The 19,794-nt window shown below is 38.0% G+C and overlaps 1 protein-coding gene across 1 annotated transcript in view; it reads right to left on the reverse strand.

Annotated features, from left to right (window-relative positions):
- Nucleotides 1–19,794, reverse strand: part of sog (short gastrulation) — a 456,679-nt gene that overhangs the window by 103,760 nt on the left and 333,125 nt on the right. Inside the window, exon 3 of the mRNA XM_069827830.1 lies at nucleotides 11,614–11,746. Coding sequence (XP_069683931.1) covers nucleotides 11,614–11,746 — 133 coding nt within the window. The remainder of the gene's footprint in view (nucleotides 1–11,613; nucleotides 11,747–19,794) is intronic.

Consider the following 19,794-nt stretch of genomic DNA (forward strand, 5'->3'; position numbering starts at 1 on the left):
AGCTAAGCAGGCCCAAGTATCACATTGAAGGTATGAGTAGAGTTATTTACTTTAATATTAGTAATAAAAATGCGTATTTTCTACAGTGAATTAAAGTTCATGAATTCTTGAGAAATGCAAGAGTCGATTTTTGTTTTATAATAATAATAATAATAATAATAATAATAATAATAATAATAATAATAATAATAATAATAATAATAATAATAATAAATTTAATTACATTACGTAATTATATTAAGAGAGTCACATCATATGTTTCTGAGGGAATTAATATTTTGGTGTGCCGTGTTGAGTCTAGCCCCATCTAGGGTATGCAGAGAGTATAAAAAGGTTGCGGAACACTGATCTAGCGTCTGAATGAAATGAAGGTGATAATGAGTCGTGGGTCCAGCGCCGAAAGTTTCCTAGCATTTCCTCTTAATGGGTCGAGATAAAACCCCGGAAAAAACCTCAACCAGGTAACTTGTCCCAACGGGAATCGAACCCGGGCCACCTAGTTTCGCGGCCAGACGCTCTAACCGTAACTCCACAGGTGTGGACTCCCACTGGAGTAGCTCTCAACCGCAATTAATCTAAACTGAGTTGTAGTTGCAGCAAAACTGCGTTGAAGATTCATGTCTATTCGCACCAGAGAGAGTAACCAGTTCAGTGACTGTAAATTTAATATCATCCTTAACTTGTAGGCTTACATACTCGTACAAACAGCAACTGTCAACTGTATTTATCAAAATACGCAACACATCCACTTTTTATCAACTCAGTTGATGAACTAAAATCGAAGTTGAGTTGAGATTGAAAGAGTGGGAAGGTATGCATCTGGTTCGTATTGTTGTATTAATAGCAACTGCAGCAGAATTGAAATATAGTTGAGTTGCGACTGAGAATTGCTTCTGTGGAGACCTCCCCCAGAGAAATTATGGAAACAGACAGGGATATTATCGACGAATTACAGAAACGACAGCAGGAATGGATGAATCAAGATAGGCTAAGAAGATTCTAGAGTGGGTATCATAGGAATGAGGGACTTAGAAAAAGCAATCGTCCCTGCGGTAAGGAGTGGTAAGTACAACAAGTCTGAGATTGCGGTGCACGCTTTCCAGCCTCTCTTCTGTAACAAGAGAAAAAAAAGAACACCAGAGGGACACAAACGGCAACCACTAAGACGAAGTTCTAAGGACGACATTAAGGAAGCCACGCAGCAATAGGAACTTAAGAAGACTGCTTGGATAGAGAGAATTGAAAAATGGCACGGAGAACCGACAGCTGTTGCACTTGGAATTTCCGCTAAAGAAATAGGTTGCCTGGATCTATAGGCTAGTATACAACGATTTGATTCGTTGCTGCACGTAGGAACTAGATCATGGTTCTACCGGCATCGCATTGGTCCTAGGTCACGGAAGTCCGGTCATGTGTTCTTTAAGAAAACATGTCATGCATAGAGAAAGTCCACATATGGCCGTAAGCCAAGGCTCAATATCGAACTGCTGACACAGAAGAATAACAAGAAACGAGTGATATATGGACCTGTACTGATAAATGTCTTTGAAGAATGATTGACTGACTTCCAAGTGAAACATCCCTTAACGGACCAACCCTCAACAATGGGTGATTTTCGAAAACTGAATGGATCCATGCGCTTCAGTTGCATTGATCCATTATGTGCCCTATAGGCGATGACTATTTCAGTCCTAAAGGTGGTGCGAATGGCATTCGTGATTCCGATGATAGGTGGGCATCCTACCTCATTCCTGAGAGCTAGGTCCCATCACTCACGGGAATACCTGATAAATCCAAAATTTTGAGCTCTACGTCTGTATCAGCATCAGGAACTACTATCAACAAAACTCCATTCTTAAAATTTCTTTAAACCTATAAAAATCAGAGAAAAGCAAACTGAATGTTTCTTTTAATTTCTAAAAATTCCACATCTCCTGAATTTGTGGTACTCCTGCAATTTACAGCAGTTCATTGTAACTTTTTCCGCTGTAAAATGTACATTGAGCATTGGATATGTGGGATTTGTGCACCACTTGAAAGATCATGTATGAATATGACAGAACTTGAGAAAAATTGTGACTTGTGAGTTTCTACAATTCACGATTCAATTAATCTATTTGCTATGTATTCTGCAATTGAAGGGTGTGATCCTAAAACGCGTTCAGTCCATTTTATGAAAGGACTGAGCTAGTTTTTTTTTTATCCATCACTCTACGGACTGAGCAAGTTTTCGTGTGACATGCACAATAACACAAACTTTTGGGCAAGGATTGGCACTGTTTTAGAAGAAAAGAAGCTTGAAACACAATGATATACGTCTAAAAAAATGAAACATATGTAAGTTATAAACCAGTGCTGGGTATCGGGAGCGGAACCAGTCTCTAAACGGGGAAGCTTAATATTCGTTCGTCACTGAATCAACGCTGCGCGGTGTTCGGCGGGGAAGAAAGGGGATGAAGAGAAATCATATGGCTCCCCGTGGGAGAGTAGAATCCGCTCTTGCTGCCCAGCCCTGTTATAAATTATGAAAATGGCCAAATGGACTGAGTGAGTTTTCGGATCACATTCTTCAATTTCGTACAGCTCAACTGTTGCATAACTATACAACAGTAAATGCTTGTAAATTGAATTAATCTACTTGCTATGTATTGTATATTTTTGTAGAGTCATCACTATCAGTTTAGCTCAGTCGGCACTCACTTGTCTACTAATCCGGAGCTGCGCTCGGGCTTGGGTTAGATTCCCACTTGGGCTGATTACGTGGTTGGGATTTTTGCGAGTTTTTCCCAACCATAAGACAAGTATCATGTAATCTACGGCGAATTCTGGGCCTCACCTCATCCCATCTCGCAAAAAAATGGTATAACTCTTGACTTGTTCCACATGAAAGCTTCAATGCTAATGTAGCATCTATGGAATACAATAAATAAAATGAATATTTGCACTCCAAGCCATACCCCCATCTGACATTATACCCATTATTCACAATCTGAACAGCACTGTCAACAAACCCGACACCAAACCAAGTACCAGTTTGTCTTCGCCGCCAAACACCTGAAGAAAGCACCTGACACTTGTCTCTTGTAAGGCATAAATTCACTATGAGTTTTTTCATGCCGGTGCGGGGCAAGGCCAGCAGGATGAGGGAAAAGTGTCCAGCTGTTTGGTCGCGCTCAGAGGTTACTTGATGGCCTTTTGCCGAGACCTGGCGCCTCTCTGGCAAGGCCTGATCGGCGCACTACGCCGTCACACGTCCACATCGGATCTAGATCACGGTTCACGAGGATTTCCCAGTCTGTCACCTCATGATTCTCGAATAAACCTAGTGTAAAGGAAGGTATATTTGGCTGTGATATGGGTTAGTTAACTGGCAAGTTTCTGGTTTAAAGAGCTCCCGACAAGCCCTTATGAGATTTGTAATGAAAGGGAAAATTTTCCCATCGCCATTCGTCACCATTCTGCATAAGTCAAATTAACGCGCCAAATTCTAAACTATCCTCGTAATTAATAGTTGAGTGAAGAAGCGTCTGGATCATGCCCGACAAGGAAGTAATGCAATATTCGGTACAACAAAATTTAGCTATAAGATTATATAATGTCACAATTTGACACGAACAGAAATACAAAACCATTCTCAGACAATAGAAAAAAAAACTGCTGCCAAGACTATTTATTAGAAATTCTATTGACTTCTAGTCTCGTATGTTTAACTATACTCTCTCTGAAATTAACATATATTTCTTTACAATAAACACTTTGCCAGGTAAATTGTCGGTCGATTGGTCATTCGGTCGGTAAGCCAGTCAGTCAGTGATTCAGGGGAGTCAGTCGCAAGACGGTCAAACAGACAGTAAGCCAAACAGACGCTCAGGAGTCAGCCAACTAGTCGCCCAGGAGAGTCAGCCAGCCAGTTATACAGTTAACCATCCAGTGGCTCAGGAGAGTCAGCCAACTAGTGGCTCAGGAGAGTCAGCCAACCAGTCGGTCAGGAGAGTCAGCCAACCAGCCCCTCTGGAGAGGGAGTAATACGGCCGTTCAGTAGAGCCAGTCAGCTAGTCGCTCAGGAGAGTCAACCAGTCGCTCAAGAAGGTTAGTCAGCAAGTCGCTTAGGAGTCAGTCAGTCACTCAGAACTCAGTAGAATCAGTCAGCCTGTCGCTCAGACAATCAGTCAGCCTGTCGCTCAGACAATCAGTCAGCCAATCGCTCAGGAATCGGTCAGTCAGGGGAGTCAGTTTACCTATCATTCAGGCAGTCCGTCAGCCAGTCTTTGAAGGAATTCAGACACACAAGACGGTCAATAAGCCAGAAGCTCTGAGTAATGAGCCACTCACTGAGAAGATTCAGTCAAGCATGCAGTCACTCAAAGAGTCAAATCAGTCATTTACTCAATGGTCACTCATTCACTCAAACATTCAATTAACCACTCACTCAATCAGTCATTCACTCGTTCAATTAGTCATACTCAAACATTTAGTCGTTCAATTTACCGATCAATCATTCACTAACTCAATTAATCGTTCACTCACTCAATTAAATATTCACTCACTCAACTAATATTCACTCACTCAATCGTTCACTCAATCATTCACTCACTCAATCATTCATTCGTTCAATTAATCACTCAATCGTTCACTCGTTCAATTAATCACTCAATCGTTCACTCGTTCAATTAATCACTCAATCGTTCACTCGTTCAATTAATCACTCAATCGTTCACTCGCTCAATCACTCAATCATTCACTCGCTCAATCACTCAATCATTCACTCGCTCAATCACTCAATCATTCACTCGCTCAATCACTCAATCATTCACTCGCTCAATCACTCAATCATTCACTCGCTCAATTAATCATTCAGTCGCTCACTCAATCATTCACTCACTCAATTAATCACTCATTCAATTGTTCACTCAATCATTAATTTGTTCAATTAATCACTCAATAATTCACTCGCTCAATTAATCGTTCACTCACTCAATTAATCATTCACTCACTCAATCGTTCACTCAATCATTAATTTGTTCAATTAATCACTCAATCTTTCAGTCATTCAACTAATCACTCAATCGTTCACTAGCTCAATCACTCAATCATTCACTAGCTCAATTAATCGTTGAATCACTCAATCATTCACTCACTGAATCATTCACTCACTCAATCATTCACTCACTCAATCATTCACTTAATCATTCATTTCTTCCATTAATCACTCAATCTTTCAGTCATTCAATTAATCACTCAATCATTCACTCACTCAATTAATCGTTCAATCACTCAATTAATCATTCACTGACTCAATCATTCATTCGTTCAATTACTCATTCAATCTTTCACTGGTTCAATTAATCACTCAATCATTCACTCGCTCAGTCACTCATTCACTCGCTCAATTAATCCTTCACTCACTCAATCGTTCACTCGTTCACTCCATCCTTCACTCGCTCACTCACTCAATCTTTCACTCGTTTAATTAATCACTCACTCAGTCAAGTCACACTCAGAGTGCTTTCAGTAATAATCAGACCGTGAATGACGTAGCTGAAGCCACGGTCGAATTTCCGACACCCCTGATCGCGATTATGGGACATTAATACGAGCGACAGGCAATCTTCATATAGAGGAATGCTAGCAAGCAACTTCCGGTGTCAGCGATGACCTTTCGTTACGCTCCAATGCCCTTCTGGCAGATACTTGAGAGTTGCTGTCCTCTCCCAGAGAAATCTCACGTGCTGAAAGAGTAATATCCCGACCCCTCAAAGGACCAAAATTTCTAATTCTACTTAACTCGTTTCCGCAAATATTAGTGTCAGGTCGAAGACAGATTTGCTGTAATTCTGCCTGTGTACTACAAGATCATGTATCACTGGTGTGTGAAACTGCCGAGATTTTTTTCCAGACCATGCGCTTTTCATATCTATCATTAACGACATTTGTCTAGCTATCATGACTTGCCACCCTCAAAATATTTCTCATATTAATGACTACTTTTCGAGGTTCTGGTGAATATCGTTCTTATTATTACTTAACACGAGAGAAATAAAACTACTGTTGAAAAAAAAAAAAACACACCACACACAAACACACACGTTGTATCAAATGTTCACGATTCGTTATACTGATTATATGACCTGAATCTTCACGGAGTACAAACTTTACAAATTGATACTCAAATTTCTAAGTGCTCAAGATTGAATAGAAACTAAAGAAGCATACAATTGTGTTTGAAAAGCAATCATCTCTCAAAATTAAAAGATGTCATCAGTAATTTACACCAAGAATCATTCACAGGAGTGGACGTAATAAAAGAACACATCAAAATACGGTACAAAGAAAACTTACCGGAATAAAAACGTAAAAAGTGGAATGATTAGTTAAGAATATAAATATAGGCCTAGTTCTCCAAGTTACAGTAAATCAGTTCTTGCTATTTACTACAGGACATTCTCGCCTTGTGAGACATCTAAACTATCATTCTTCAATATATGCCCTATCTATTACCGGTATGTATTTTCTTTCTTTCGTTTGTATTGTATGTTTTGTTTTTTTTTTATTATTATATATTTTGTGTATGTATCAACGTAAGCCACATATAATTGGAAGCCTGCTTCTGTTGGTGGTGGATTTAAAATAAATAAAATAAATCTATGTGAACAAGAAGAAGATATGGGCAAAGATGGGCCTAATCTACGAGTGGGCGATGCCACAAAAAATGAAAATATCGTAACACACCAGAAAGCAAGATCGCTAACATAAAATTGACATAAGAAACCTACAGACTGGTCAACCGAACAAAACAGTCAAGAGAACGACCATAATGATCAACCGACCAATCAATCGGTCAAAGTAACCAATCGATCAATCAAAAATACAAACTAACTAAACCAACCAGCCCATTCATCAACAAATGAAGTAATCGATCAACAAACCAACCAACCGAACGTTCAACAATCTAAGGAACTGACAACCAAATAACCAATAAACCAAGTAACTGATCAATAAACCGACCAACCAATTAAACAGCCGACAGATAAAAAAATCAAGTAACCGATCAATAAACCGACCAACCAATTGAACAGCCGACAGATCAAAAAATCAAGTAACCGATCAATAAACCGATCAACCAATCAACCGACCGACCGAGCAGCCAATCAAGAAACCGACAGACCAACCAATTAAGCAGTGAACAAATTAAGTGACCAATCAATAAACAGATCAACTAATTAACCAACCGACCGACCTACCGACCAACCAATCGATCAACGAACGAAATAAATGATCAACAAATCAACCAATCAATTAAGCAACCGTGCTTTCAGGAATGAAAATGAAATAGTCTCTTTTGAGTTTTTAAACTCAAACAAATTCAGGTTTGGTATGACAAATAATAATAATAATAATAATAATAATAATAATAATAATAATAATAATCCGTGGCGCTACAGCCCGTGAAAGCGCCTAGACCAGTTGTGTCAGAGTTGTAAGCTCCGAAACCGGTTGTGGTGCTAGAGACGTCCAGTCGGAGCGTGAACTTGCTTATGTCTGTGGAAGCACCGGAGCTCGCAACGAGTTATAGTGGAGCGCTCCGCTCCGTTTAGGCTGTGTATGACAACGCTGGCCTAGACCGACCAGCCGGGTGCTGGCTTCACGCCCACATGCCGAAGCAGAGGTGGACGATCATTAACCATAATGGAGGTATCGCGTGGTTAGCACGATGATCCCTCCAGCCGTTATAGCTGGTAATCGCAACCGAATTTCGCTACCTATCGTAGCTCCCCAAGTGCATCACGATGCTGGGTGGGCACCGGCCCATACACTGGCCGAATTTTCATGAGAAAATTTGTTCCCCCATGAGGACTCGAACCAGCGCGCAATCCGTAACGCGAGTCCTAGGCGGGATGCCTTAGACCGCGACTCCACGGCGCGGACGGTATGACAAATACGTTGGCTAAAATAAAAACCGTACGAAGATCAACAAACCAATCAACCGATCAACAAACCAAATGACTAACAAATCAATTAACCATTAACCGATCAACCAACTGACAGATTAACAAATAACGTTGCCGATCAACAAACCAACTAACCGAAATGCGAAAGAACAAACTCATCAAACAAGAGATTAACCAGCAATCCTACTAACAGTACAAATGACCAATCAATAAAGCAAATAACTAATAATGATGACTGAGTACAAATAAATTGTTCATAGCTAATAAATTCAAGACATGGTGGCTTGTTTCTCGGATATTCAAAGCCACATTTTCGAGAAACTCTGGTTTAAGGTCGAAAGAAGATTAAATTTTACCCGTTGTAAGGAGGCTAATACAGGGACATCATTTTATTTTTACTAACATTTTTAATATTAACCTGTCTATACCTTTAGAGAACCGGAAACACCGCTTGCTCCCCCCTCCAAGACTGGAGTTCGATGATACTGGCGTAAAACACAAAATCACTCTACTAGGTATAGGAAGGAAGAAAAGTAGTTCATCCATTTACGTAGACTAGGAAATATCGCGATTTTGAGTTTGATAATTTTCATTAGGTTTTTCTTTAATCAAAGTACAGTACTGTATTAAGAATAAGTGTTTTTACTCACGAAGTGAGTTATCCATGCGAACGTATTCATTATGCAGTGTATACTGTCTACAGCACATTAGCGTACAATATAGAGAAAGAAGTTAAATTGAAAAATAATCATAATATGAATATTTAAACACAATTTTGAAAATGGTGGCCGTTCATTTCGATACAGGCTTCAGTTCTTTTGTGCATATTATCGCACTATAGACTATTGCATCTAATTCCAATTGCCAGTTTCGTCCTTCGTACTAGTAACTCATGTTGAAATAATTCTGTACCTACTCTACGTACTGTAAATTCAATCTTCACTTCTGCCCGACCCGAAAATATAAAATTACTCAGACATGCTATCTACTGTCCGTCCAAGTGGTTATGCCGCAGGATTGTAGAAAGGGAGGAAATCACGTGACAGTTAATTACTTAACGAGGCCCTTTTATTTAAGTCAAATTAAACAGCTGTATAATATTACGTAAACGTCCAATTCCTAACAGAAATTAATGTTTTCAGAAAAGAGCTAAGACAGCCCAGCTATTACAGAGGGGCGAGCAGAAGCAGGTGGGGGAAATCGGGATGCGACGTAGGCAAACGGACAGTACCTGTGCGAAAATATGATTCAATATTGAAAGCTCTTTCGTCACTGGAAAACGCGAACATATTTCTGGAACGTACTATACTCAGTAACTCAGTACTGCTTACTATCTGCGGTCCTGGTTCTGTGTGGAGTTCGAACTTCCTTAGTAGAAGGGGTGGGAGTGAAGTACATTCAAAAACTCAGGTACAATAAAAATTGAAGTAAAAATAAAATGATGTCCCTGTATAATTTCTTTATTTAATGGCCGTTCGAAGCTTATGAGACTATTGATGTCGGTAATGTAACACTAGTTGTGTAGGAGAGTAGGTTTAATGAGTAATGAATATAATGAGCAACCTAAGTGTTTAGAGGAAACCTTTCCTGGCATCGTTATGATACGTGAGGAAGATTGAAAGCATTATAATATACTAGAAAACAGTAACGAACTGAATAAAGGCCTCTTGCCCCCCCCCTCCCCGGTGTCTTGAAGGAGAGTGATGGTGCAACGAGATTTTTCACATCGTTTTTTCATTCGAAAATAAAATGCATCAAATCACAATGGAGCCAGATAATGAACCCGGTGCACACATTCTATGTGAATGGCGAGTGCAGTGCTCTAAGGGAAAGGCGTCCGCGCTGATCATGACCCATCTACGCTGACAGGCCTGCCCAAGGCAGCGCGGCCTTCCCGGCGACGACGCGACGCAACGTGTCAACAAGAGGCTCAAGGATCCGCGGCTTATATAGAATTCAGTATTGGCCGTCTGCAGCCAGCCAGATGGTCGCCATGGCCAGAATGCACAACTCGACAAAATCTTCAGAATCTACAATAACATAGAAGAGACGGCTCGTAGAACTATTTGGTTGCAGTTATGAACTACAAAGCACTGAAAAATGAAGTTCAGAAGATTTGAGGGCAGAAAATGCTCCAGACATTCGAATCATTTTATCTACTATAAAATAATGCCAAATTCTATTAAAATTCAACTGTCAAAATTACCGTAATAACAATATGTGATGTAACGAATACAATCCAATGGGAAGCGGTTTGCAAACAGGGAGGACATCTTAAGAGCGTTTCGATGAGAGGTGGTACACATACAAAGACGAATCGCACACAGCCGATGGTATTCAATACCTGCATCATCGTTGGCAAGTATGTGTGCTAGCCTTGGACGATTACTTTGAAGGGTGTTAGCTGTGAGTAATGTACTTTGTTTCCTTTTGTGCATAATAAAACAATTATTTCTATTTACGCATCTTTAATTTCCCTTACCCATTGCCTCCTGCACCCGGACCCAATTTGGTACTAGCATTGCGAAGCACATTCCAGTGACCTTCAATCACATATAGCGAATTTTTATTCCTGAAGCTTTATTGGCTGATATACAGCTTCATGACTTATGAAATGTATGTATGTATGTATGTATGTATGTATGTATGTATGTATGTATGTATGTATGTATGTATGCATGCATGCATGTATGTATGTACAGTATGCATGTATGTATGTATGTATATATGTATGTATGTATGTATGTATGTATGTACGTATGGTCATGTCAGTAGAATTACTGGCATGTAAAATAATTCGTACGGGACAAAATTCCAGCCCACCGGCGACGCTGATATAACCTCTGCAGTTGCGAGCGTCGTTAAATAAAAAAAAAACAATTAAATGTGTGTTTGTATGTATGAATTGTTACGATTATTTGCCGGCATGTGATATTAGTAATACATATTTGATTTATTCTTGTATGCAAAACAGATATTGTTCAATTCATGCCTGTAACAACAACGGAAATAAGTAAAATGCATAATATGAAATCTTGCGCGTAAAGAAATGCAAGAATAGGATAAATTAAAATTATTTAGTAAATTGAAGAACAAATAAGTCTGTCTACATACATCCTATTGTAACGTTTACACTTTAAACTCAAAATGCATACCTCTAAACAGTAGTTATTGATGCCTTTTAATTATTCTAAGCAGATGCATTATTTCATTTTAAGAAGTTATGATTTGCTCTTGACGATACCAACTATAATATCTGAATCAACTAATGAATCAATCAATGAATCAATTAATGAATCAACCAATCAATGAATCCATGGATGACTGACTGAATGAGTCGATGGATGGGTGTTTGATTGAAGAATTATCAATTAAATCGTAGGCCTACACGATGATAATCGCGTCCTTGCAAGGGCTTTTGGAACTCCTGCATGGCTCGATATGATCTGCCTTTACCATCCACCCACAAAAACAACTCGAATATTCGTTAAACTGTACCTGAGACACTCCGCGAAACGGAAGAGCTATGCATACTGACTACAGCGCCAGGCGTTCAATAGCAATATATAATTTCTATTCTTCGTAACCGGTTGTGCACGACTCTAGTAGACAAGCATCATACTAAAGTCTAGAATGCAATGCTACATTACAAGGAATTACTCACTGTTCTGATCGTCAGGGCAGACCTTGCAGCAGCGGCCCGAGTACAGCACGGGCTCATCGCAGCTCGGCTTCGGACACTCGTTCTTGATGTTCCTGCACTGCACCCTCGCCACTATGCGGCGCTTCTTCTGTATCTGAAACAAGGAACGCAGATATGTCGTCACTCACATCTTACTACGCAGAGCAGGTTAGGCCTGGGGACGGAGCGGTTCGGTTCGGAGCAGTTACTGTGACGTCATTACTCGGTTGAACCGAGTACAAATTTGTGGCGGCAGATTTAAAATTTAGATAGATTGAGTCGATTTTAGAACGTACTTTGAAAGTGAAACCAAGCGTGTTTCAAAAGCGTTGTAGTGAAGCGCTTTCGCTTTGCCGATTGACGAGAAAAAAGTGCTTCTCTTCATTGCAAAATGGCGGTTGCAAATTTTATTTGCGTGATTACAATTATTTGCGGAGTTATTTTGTATGAAAGGCCTATTTAACTTTCATCAATTTTATTTATTCTGTCATATATAACAATTGTTGTTATATATGACAGAATAAATAAAATTGATGAAACAATTTATAATACTAACAGCTAATAAATTAACATGTGAGGTAAACGTTAAACGCTGCAGCTAAGTAAAAAAGAAGATACAAAGTAAAGGGTTCCATGAAGCGCTGCCTAAAACACTTAAAAATAACACACAGAATTATTTACTATTACGGAAAGTGGATAAAATAATCAATAAAACGTGGAATCTTAAACTGAAGAACATAAAGTTTATTAATTTATAACATTACTAGCCTTCAATACAACCATGTTCTCTTTGGTGAAGAGTAATATTATTGATAAATTAAAGTAATTAGGTAATATAATTCGTAGAAATAAATACAAATAAAATGATGATGATGATGATAATGAGGTAACACAAATCCAATAAACACAAATAGAAGAGAAACATAATACACTTCTTTTTTTAATGTATTTTAATATTAATTAAACACTCTAATACGATGATGATGATGATAATAATAATAATATTATTATTGTTATTATGTACAGTAATATGTTCAGAGGAGAATGGAGAAAGTTACACAACGCAGAACTGCACGCATTGTATTCTTCACTTGACATAATTAGGAACATTAAATCCAGACGTTTGAGATGGGCAGGGCATGTAGCACGTATGGGCGAATCCAGAAATGCATATAGTGTGTTAGTTGGGAGACCGGAGGGAAAAAGACCTTTAGGGAGGCCGAGACGTAGGTGGGAAGATAATATTAAAATTGATTTGAGGGAGGTGGGGTATGATGATAGAGAATGGATTAATCTTGCTCAGGATAGGGACCAATGGCGGGCTTATGTGAGGGCAGCAATGAACCTTGAACCTCCGGGTTCCTTAAAAGCCAGTAAGTAAGTAAGTAAGTAAGTAAGTAAGTAAGTAAGTAAGTAAGCAATATGTTCAGATTCAGTGTTCATTAGGCCCACTTGACAGGTCATGTAATAGAATGAACTCCTCTTCAATACCAGAGGCTTTTCAGCCCGCCTTGGGGATAAGGAAATAATTTGTCCTGCAGCAGATAATATTTAAATACAACAGTACCTACGTTATTGTCTGCTACAATTAAGTAAAACACGAGAACTCTGTTTGGACGTTTGAACTGACCGGTAAGGGCTACGGTTAACCGAGTAACTTCGGTGCTCCGCTGTCAAGCACATAAACCGATAGAACCGAGTAACTCAACGGATCTACTCGCTCCGTCCCCAGCTCTAGAGCAGGTGCAGGCTACAGCCTATTGGTCAAGATACAACGTAAAGGCATAATGCAAGTATTAAATAGTGATGTCTTGTCATGGGCTACTAGCATAGCTGGATAATGATCTGGGCTCGCAATTCGAAGTTAAAATCGACTGTTTGGATTTTTTCCGAGGTTTCCTCAATAATAATGCGAATGTCATTGCAATCTCATGGCGAACCTTTGGACTTTTTCCAAACTGTTGTCTCGCTATCAATTTCACAGATACTACATAACCTCGCAAATACTACAGCTTCGTTAAAAAATCGAATAAAAACTTCCTTAATAAATATATTTTATTTTTTATTTTAGTAGGTTATTTTACGACGCTTTATCAACATCTCAGGTTATTTAGGTAACTTGCCCCGACCGGGAATCGAACCCGGGCCACCTGGTTTCGCGGCTAGACGTGCTAACCGTTACTCCACAGGTGTGGACTAATACATATAGGAATAACCGAAAACATGACATGTCAATCTACTACAAAAATAATCCAAGATTCATCGTAGATAATGCTACATTAAATCGATATTTGCATTTCACATCATATTACCAAAAGTTGGGAAAATTCAAATATCTTGGAACAACATTAACAGATATGGAGGTTGCGAACAAAATCGGTCATTTCCAAAATAGGATTTTTTTTCCAGGAATTAGAAAAAAAACTGTATCGACTGTACTCCAAAGTGAACGATAATTTCATGTGTCGTGCATGTTACGTCCGTTGTTCTAATGGTGTCAATAATCATGATTTAGTCATTTTCTGTGCATTTTATAGACAAAAACATTTTGGAAATGTCTGGTAAATGTTCACTTTTACTCGAAAAAGAAGCTGTTTGACATTTGTAACAGTAAAAAACCAAAATGGCGGGCGATTATATTAAGTATTTATCGAACCTTAGAAAGTGCATAACGTCATCAGCAGCAAATGACAAGACGCACACGTTTAAATGTAGCCGACCTTCAACGTGATTTGCTGCCGAAAATAACAGCGACGGGACTATAGTCCATGCAAATATTTTCAAAATTTTTAATACACTATCTTCAGTAATAGGTATTTACGATATATTACATTTATGAAAACATTGTTTCAGTATATGTAAGGCTACTAAATAAACATATATGAAAATTTCACTTTTCTGTAAAGAGGTTGAGAAAATATTCCTTTTGAATAAAAAAAGCAAGCTTGTGAAAAATCAGCATTAAAATTAAAACTTACATTCTTATAATGCATTTATACATCTCAGACAAATCTAAAAATTAACATGGATACAGTTTTAATAAGTTTTCTTCCCTTTATCTATTGAATCAGTGCTGGCCATCCCTGTATATAGCTCGACCAAACGGCTCGTCTTTTTCCTTTCCGCTGTAAAGCACTCAGGCTCTCCTGAGCTCTAAAGCGCGCGCATGCGCCTATGGGCATCAGTTGACATGACTGGCGTAGGCAAAGAGGAGGAGTCACGCCGGAAATAACAGCGATGCGACTATAGAAGAGTTATTCAAGTAGGCCTACGTACTAACGAAATGAAACAATTACGTTATTTTTATAGTTCATAAGATAGCTAGGTTTTATGGGTCATGTTTACTTCACAGTATTAACCAGTCCGCAAATTTTCAAGGAGGATTTTAATCTTAAGAATGTTGAAGGATTCTTCGTCAGAGGAAGGATAACAATCAGCACTCAAATTTAGTTTCGAACAGATTGCTCTCGATGCCAAGACATACCAAGCTTATCGAAGGCATGGAAAGAATGGTTGCCTAGCAGCCACCTACGCTACTCATTTGGGCAATGACAATGCCCTTGTTGTCACAGATTTCGTACAGCTGTTGTTCATTACTCGAGTCGGCCGGCACACGTGCGCGCTTGACAATGTGGCTTTCAAAATCCAATCTGTCGTCACGACAAGCGGTACGACGAGGGTGTTCCCTCGCATTGCGCAACAACTGCATAAACGGTGTCATGCAAATTGCACACATATTTCCTCAATTCAGGGTGAACCGTAAGTAATTTGAAGGGGTTATTCTTTGAGATATTTCAAACAAAAAGTTTAATACAATTATGCTTGTTTTTACTTGCTTTTGAAAAAATATATATATATATATATATATATATATATATATATATATATATATATATATATGTGCACCTATTATAACTTTTTTGTTTGGATAGGTTTTGAAATTTTTGTTTTATAAAAATTGGAGATTTATCCTTCGAAGAGGTGGAAAAATTCAAATATCTTGGAGCAACAGTAACAAACATAAATGACACGCGGGAGGAAATTAAACGCAGAATAAATAGGGGAAATGCCTGTTATTATTCGGTTGAGAAGCTTTTGTCATCTAGTCTTCTGTCAAAAAATCTGAAAGTTAGAATCTGTAAAACAGTTATATTACCGGTTGTTCTGTATGATTGTGAAACTTGGACTCTCACTTTGAGAGAGGAACAGAGATTAAGGGTGTTTGAGAATAAGGTTCTTAGGAAAATATTTGGGGCTAAGAGGGATGAAGTTACAGGAGACTGGAGAAAGTTACACAACGCAGAGCTGCACGCATTGTATACTTCACCTGGTATAATTAGGACCATAAAATCCAGACGTTTGAGATGGGCAGGACATGTAGCACGTATGGGCGAATCCAGAAACGCATATAGAGTGTTGGTTGGGAGGCCGGAGGGCAAAAGACCTTTGGGGAGGCCGAGACGTAGATGGGAGGATAATATTAAAATGGATTTGAGGGAGGTGGGATATGATGGTAGAGACTGGATTAATCTTGCTCAGGATAGGGACCAATGGCGGGCTTATGTGAGGGTGGCAATGAACTTCCGGGTTCCTTAAAAGCCAGTAAGTAAGTAAGTAAGTAAGTAAGTAAGTAAGTAAGTAAGTAAGCGTTATGTTAGAACGAGGGGCTAACATGAGTGTGCGTGTAATTACATTAAGGTACAAGGTACACGTGACGTAACATGGGATCTAGATTTCTGCATTTCTTACATGGAATACAAACATTTTCTTATTAATATACTGAAGGTAGTTGATTTTATATAATATTGCTATTTGTTACTCTGTAATTTGCCAATTATGGCTACATTTTACATTTTTGGCTATTATATCTATATTTAACTATTTTTCATTTATTTTATTTTGTATTTTTCACTTATAGCTATATATTTTTTTTTATTTAGGTAGTATCTAATGGTCTGTTCTTTTTTTTTTTTTCCTTTTCTCATTTTCCATTTTAATTTGTGTTTACACTTGTATCTGTTTCATCTTTTTTTTCTTGTTATATGCAATTCTATGTTTTTTTAACGAATATCTGTACTGTCTATTGTATTTGGGGCTTTGCCCTGATAAATAAATAAATAAATAAATAAATACATAAATAAATGAATACATAAATAAAAAAATACATAAATAAAAAAATACATAAATAGATACATAAAGAAATAAATACATAAATAAATAAATACATAAATAAATACATACATAAATAAATACATAAATAAATAAATACATAAATAAATAAATACATAAATAAACAAATACATAAATAAATAATTACATAAATAAATACATAAATACATAAATAAATAAATGAATACATAAATACATAAATAAATACATAAATAAATAGATACATAAATAAATAAATAGATACATAAATAAATAAATAGATGCATAAATAAATAAATACATACATAAATAAATAAATACATAAATAAATACATACATAAATAAATAAAATAAAATAAATGAAATTAGATAAATTAAATAAATAAATAAACAAATAAATTTTTCAAATACAACTACATACCTTAATCATGTTACACTGATTACACGAGACGAGTTCAAAAATGTATCACAATGTCACCTTCCTAATCAATAACAACAAAACGAAACAAAAACGTACTTCCAACGTGATAATGTTATGCTTTGAGAGTCACAGAAGATGTTCCAAATGGTGACGATTCACATTAATGCACATTCGAAGGCGTTCCCCGAAAGACCTTATGACTGCCCGAAAGTTGCTCGCCGAATTCATTAATAACATGAATTTCTAAGTATTTATTTTATTTATTTATTCTGGTGTAGTAAAGACCATCAGGCCTTCTCTTCCACACCACCAGAAATACAAATACAATAACAGAAATAAAAAGGAAAAAAAAAACGCTATAAACAAAGTAAAGCCACACAAAAATATACACAGGTTGCAGTCACATAAACTTTAAATGAGTGATTAAGTATAATTAATTGTATCCTAACTAATTAACTAACATAAACAAGAAACTTGCGATTTTAATCTAGAGTAAAAAACCCAAATCAACACTTCTAGCAATACCTAAAAAGCATTAAAGACAAAATTTTCCAATTTAATTTTGAATTGTGATAAAGTCCGGCAGTCCCTGACGTCATTAGGTAACGAATTCCAGAGAGACGAGGTATTTATACAGTGTAGGATGAGTATAGAGACGTTCTATGATGAGGGATAGAAAGAAGTGCTTGATTCCGGTTTCGAAGAGTTGTAAGAAATTGAAAGCGCGATAAGAGATAATTCGGAGTAGAATATGCATGATTCTAAATAGAAGAGACAGTGAAAGTACACGCGAAAAAGAAAACAATTTTTAACACAAACTGAACTTTCTTACCAATTGCATATCAGCAAATCTCAGTAGTACGTAAGATATGCTCTCTCTTCCCCCTTTTCTCTCTCTATGTCTGATCTCGTAGGAAACGAGAAGGCTAGTCGTGATGCTTGGCTATCGGCTCTCGCCTTATACAGAAGATTTGCAGCGTAGTTTCCGGGCATGATCTGGTGACTATTAGGTAGCTGAGTCATCTTCGTGGTATCTCCGGGATGGAAAAACTTTCCAAGGCTTCCTACACTTAACTTCTTAGAGCAGGGCTGGGCACATTACGTGATTCTGAGATATGAGCGCTGTGTGCTTTAAAGAGCGGGTCTTGCGAGCGCTGTGACGTAAGCATACTGTACGTCATTCAGTGTCGGTGCAGTGGTGACTCTGCAGTATGATGGCGAACTTTGAAGACGGATCTTCCGCTCATACACTAAAGCGGCCCGCTATTCCCAATGCTTTTAATGTATCATGCGAGGATGAGTTCTTTTTGGTAGAGAGCAGTGGATTAGCAAAGTGTTTAATTTGGCATAAAACACTCCAACTGATTGAGAAGTTCAATATCCAACGACATTATTCTTTACAACATGCTACTGAATATGACAAATATGTTGGTAATGAACGCCATAAATTAATAGAACTCAAAGAAAATGTTTCTCCGGTACATTATATTAGAGTATCTATTTGATATTTACATGGCATTATAAGTAATTATAGTTTTAGTAATATATAATTTTAAATTATACAAGTAATATGATATATCATAATATAGTATATCATAATATGTGTATAATTTAAAATTATATACCGGTATTACTAAATGTACTATGATAATAATGCACTTAGTGAATCGGCTATGAGAATTAGCTACAAAATTTGCCATCAAATTGCAAAGGAATTGAAAACATTCAACGAAGGTGAATTCATCAAGCGATGTTTAATTATATTGGCAGATGAACTCTGTCCACAACAAGTAGGGGAAGTGGAAGCCACGCGCCTGTCTCGTAGAACCGTGGTGAGGAGATTGCAGTATGTGCGTATGGGTTATGTAAATAAGCCTAATGATTTGTGTGTGTGCATAGAGCGAAGTTTATTTCATCAAATTAATAAGAGTGTTATAAATTCTGTAATGTACAATGGATTGATGTAATATCCTTATAAACTATTATGTACTGACAGACTGAATGACTAGAACAACCGTGGCTCTTGTTACATTAATGCAGGGAAGGTAGCTGTAATGCGAGTCCGCCACTGCGTGAGCGTTCTGCTCTGGCTTGGAATTGAAGTGCCTTGCGGAGCGAGAGCAGCTCTGGCCGACTAAACGGAGCCGCTCTCATGCCGGGCCCTGCCTTAGAGTGAATGAATAAAAATCCTACCTACATGTTTTGTTTGGACTTCCATCCCCCCATACACATACACACAACTCGTACTATTGTCCTTTCAATAAATACTGATATGTCACCGCGTGCCATGTTGTAGATCCCTCTCTTCCTGGGCAATATTGAGTGCACCTCAAGATGAAACCAAAATCGCACACCCCTGGCCCGGCGGAGTGGCAGAAAGAAGCCCTCCATTGTGAAAGCGTGAGGAGGCCTTGGTAGGTGTTGCAGTCGCACGGCACGACTCCCCCCCAGCGATCAGGAACCTGATCAGGATAATATCATTATTAAGGTGATAATGAAGAGATTGGGTCAGGCTCGCAACTGTGGGACTCCTCGAGGCTGCGACGTTTCAACATGCTCGCTGCTAATCGTACACTTTATCGTCATTATTCCGA

This window comes from Periplaneta americana, chromosome 6, assembly GCF_040183065.1.
Source record: "Periplaneta americana isolate PAMFEO1 chromosome 6, P.americana_PAMFEO1_priV1, whole genome shotgun sequence".
In the NCBI taxonomy this organism is placed as follows: domain Eukaryota; kingdom Metazoa; phylum Arthropoda; class Insecta; order Blattodea; family Blattidae; genus Periplaneta; species Periplaneta americana.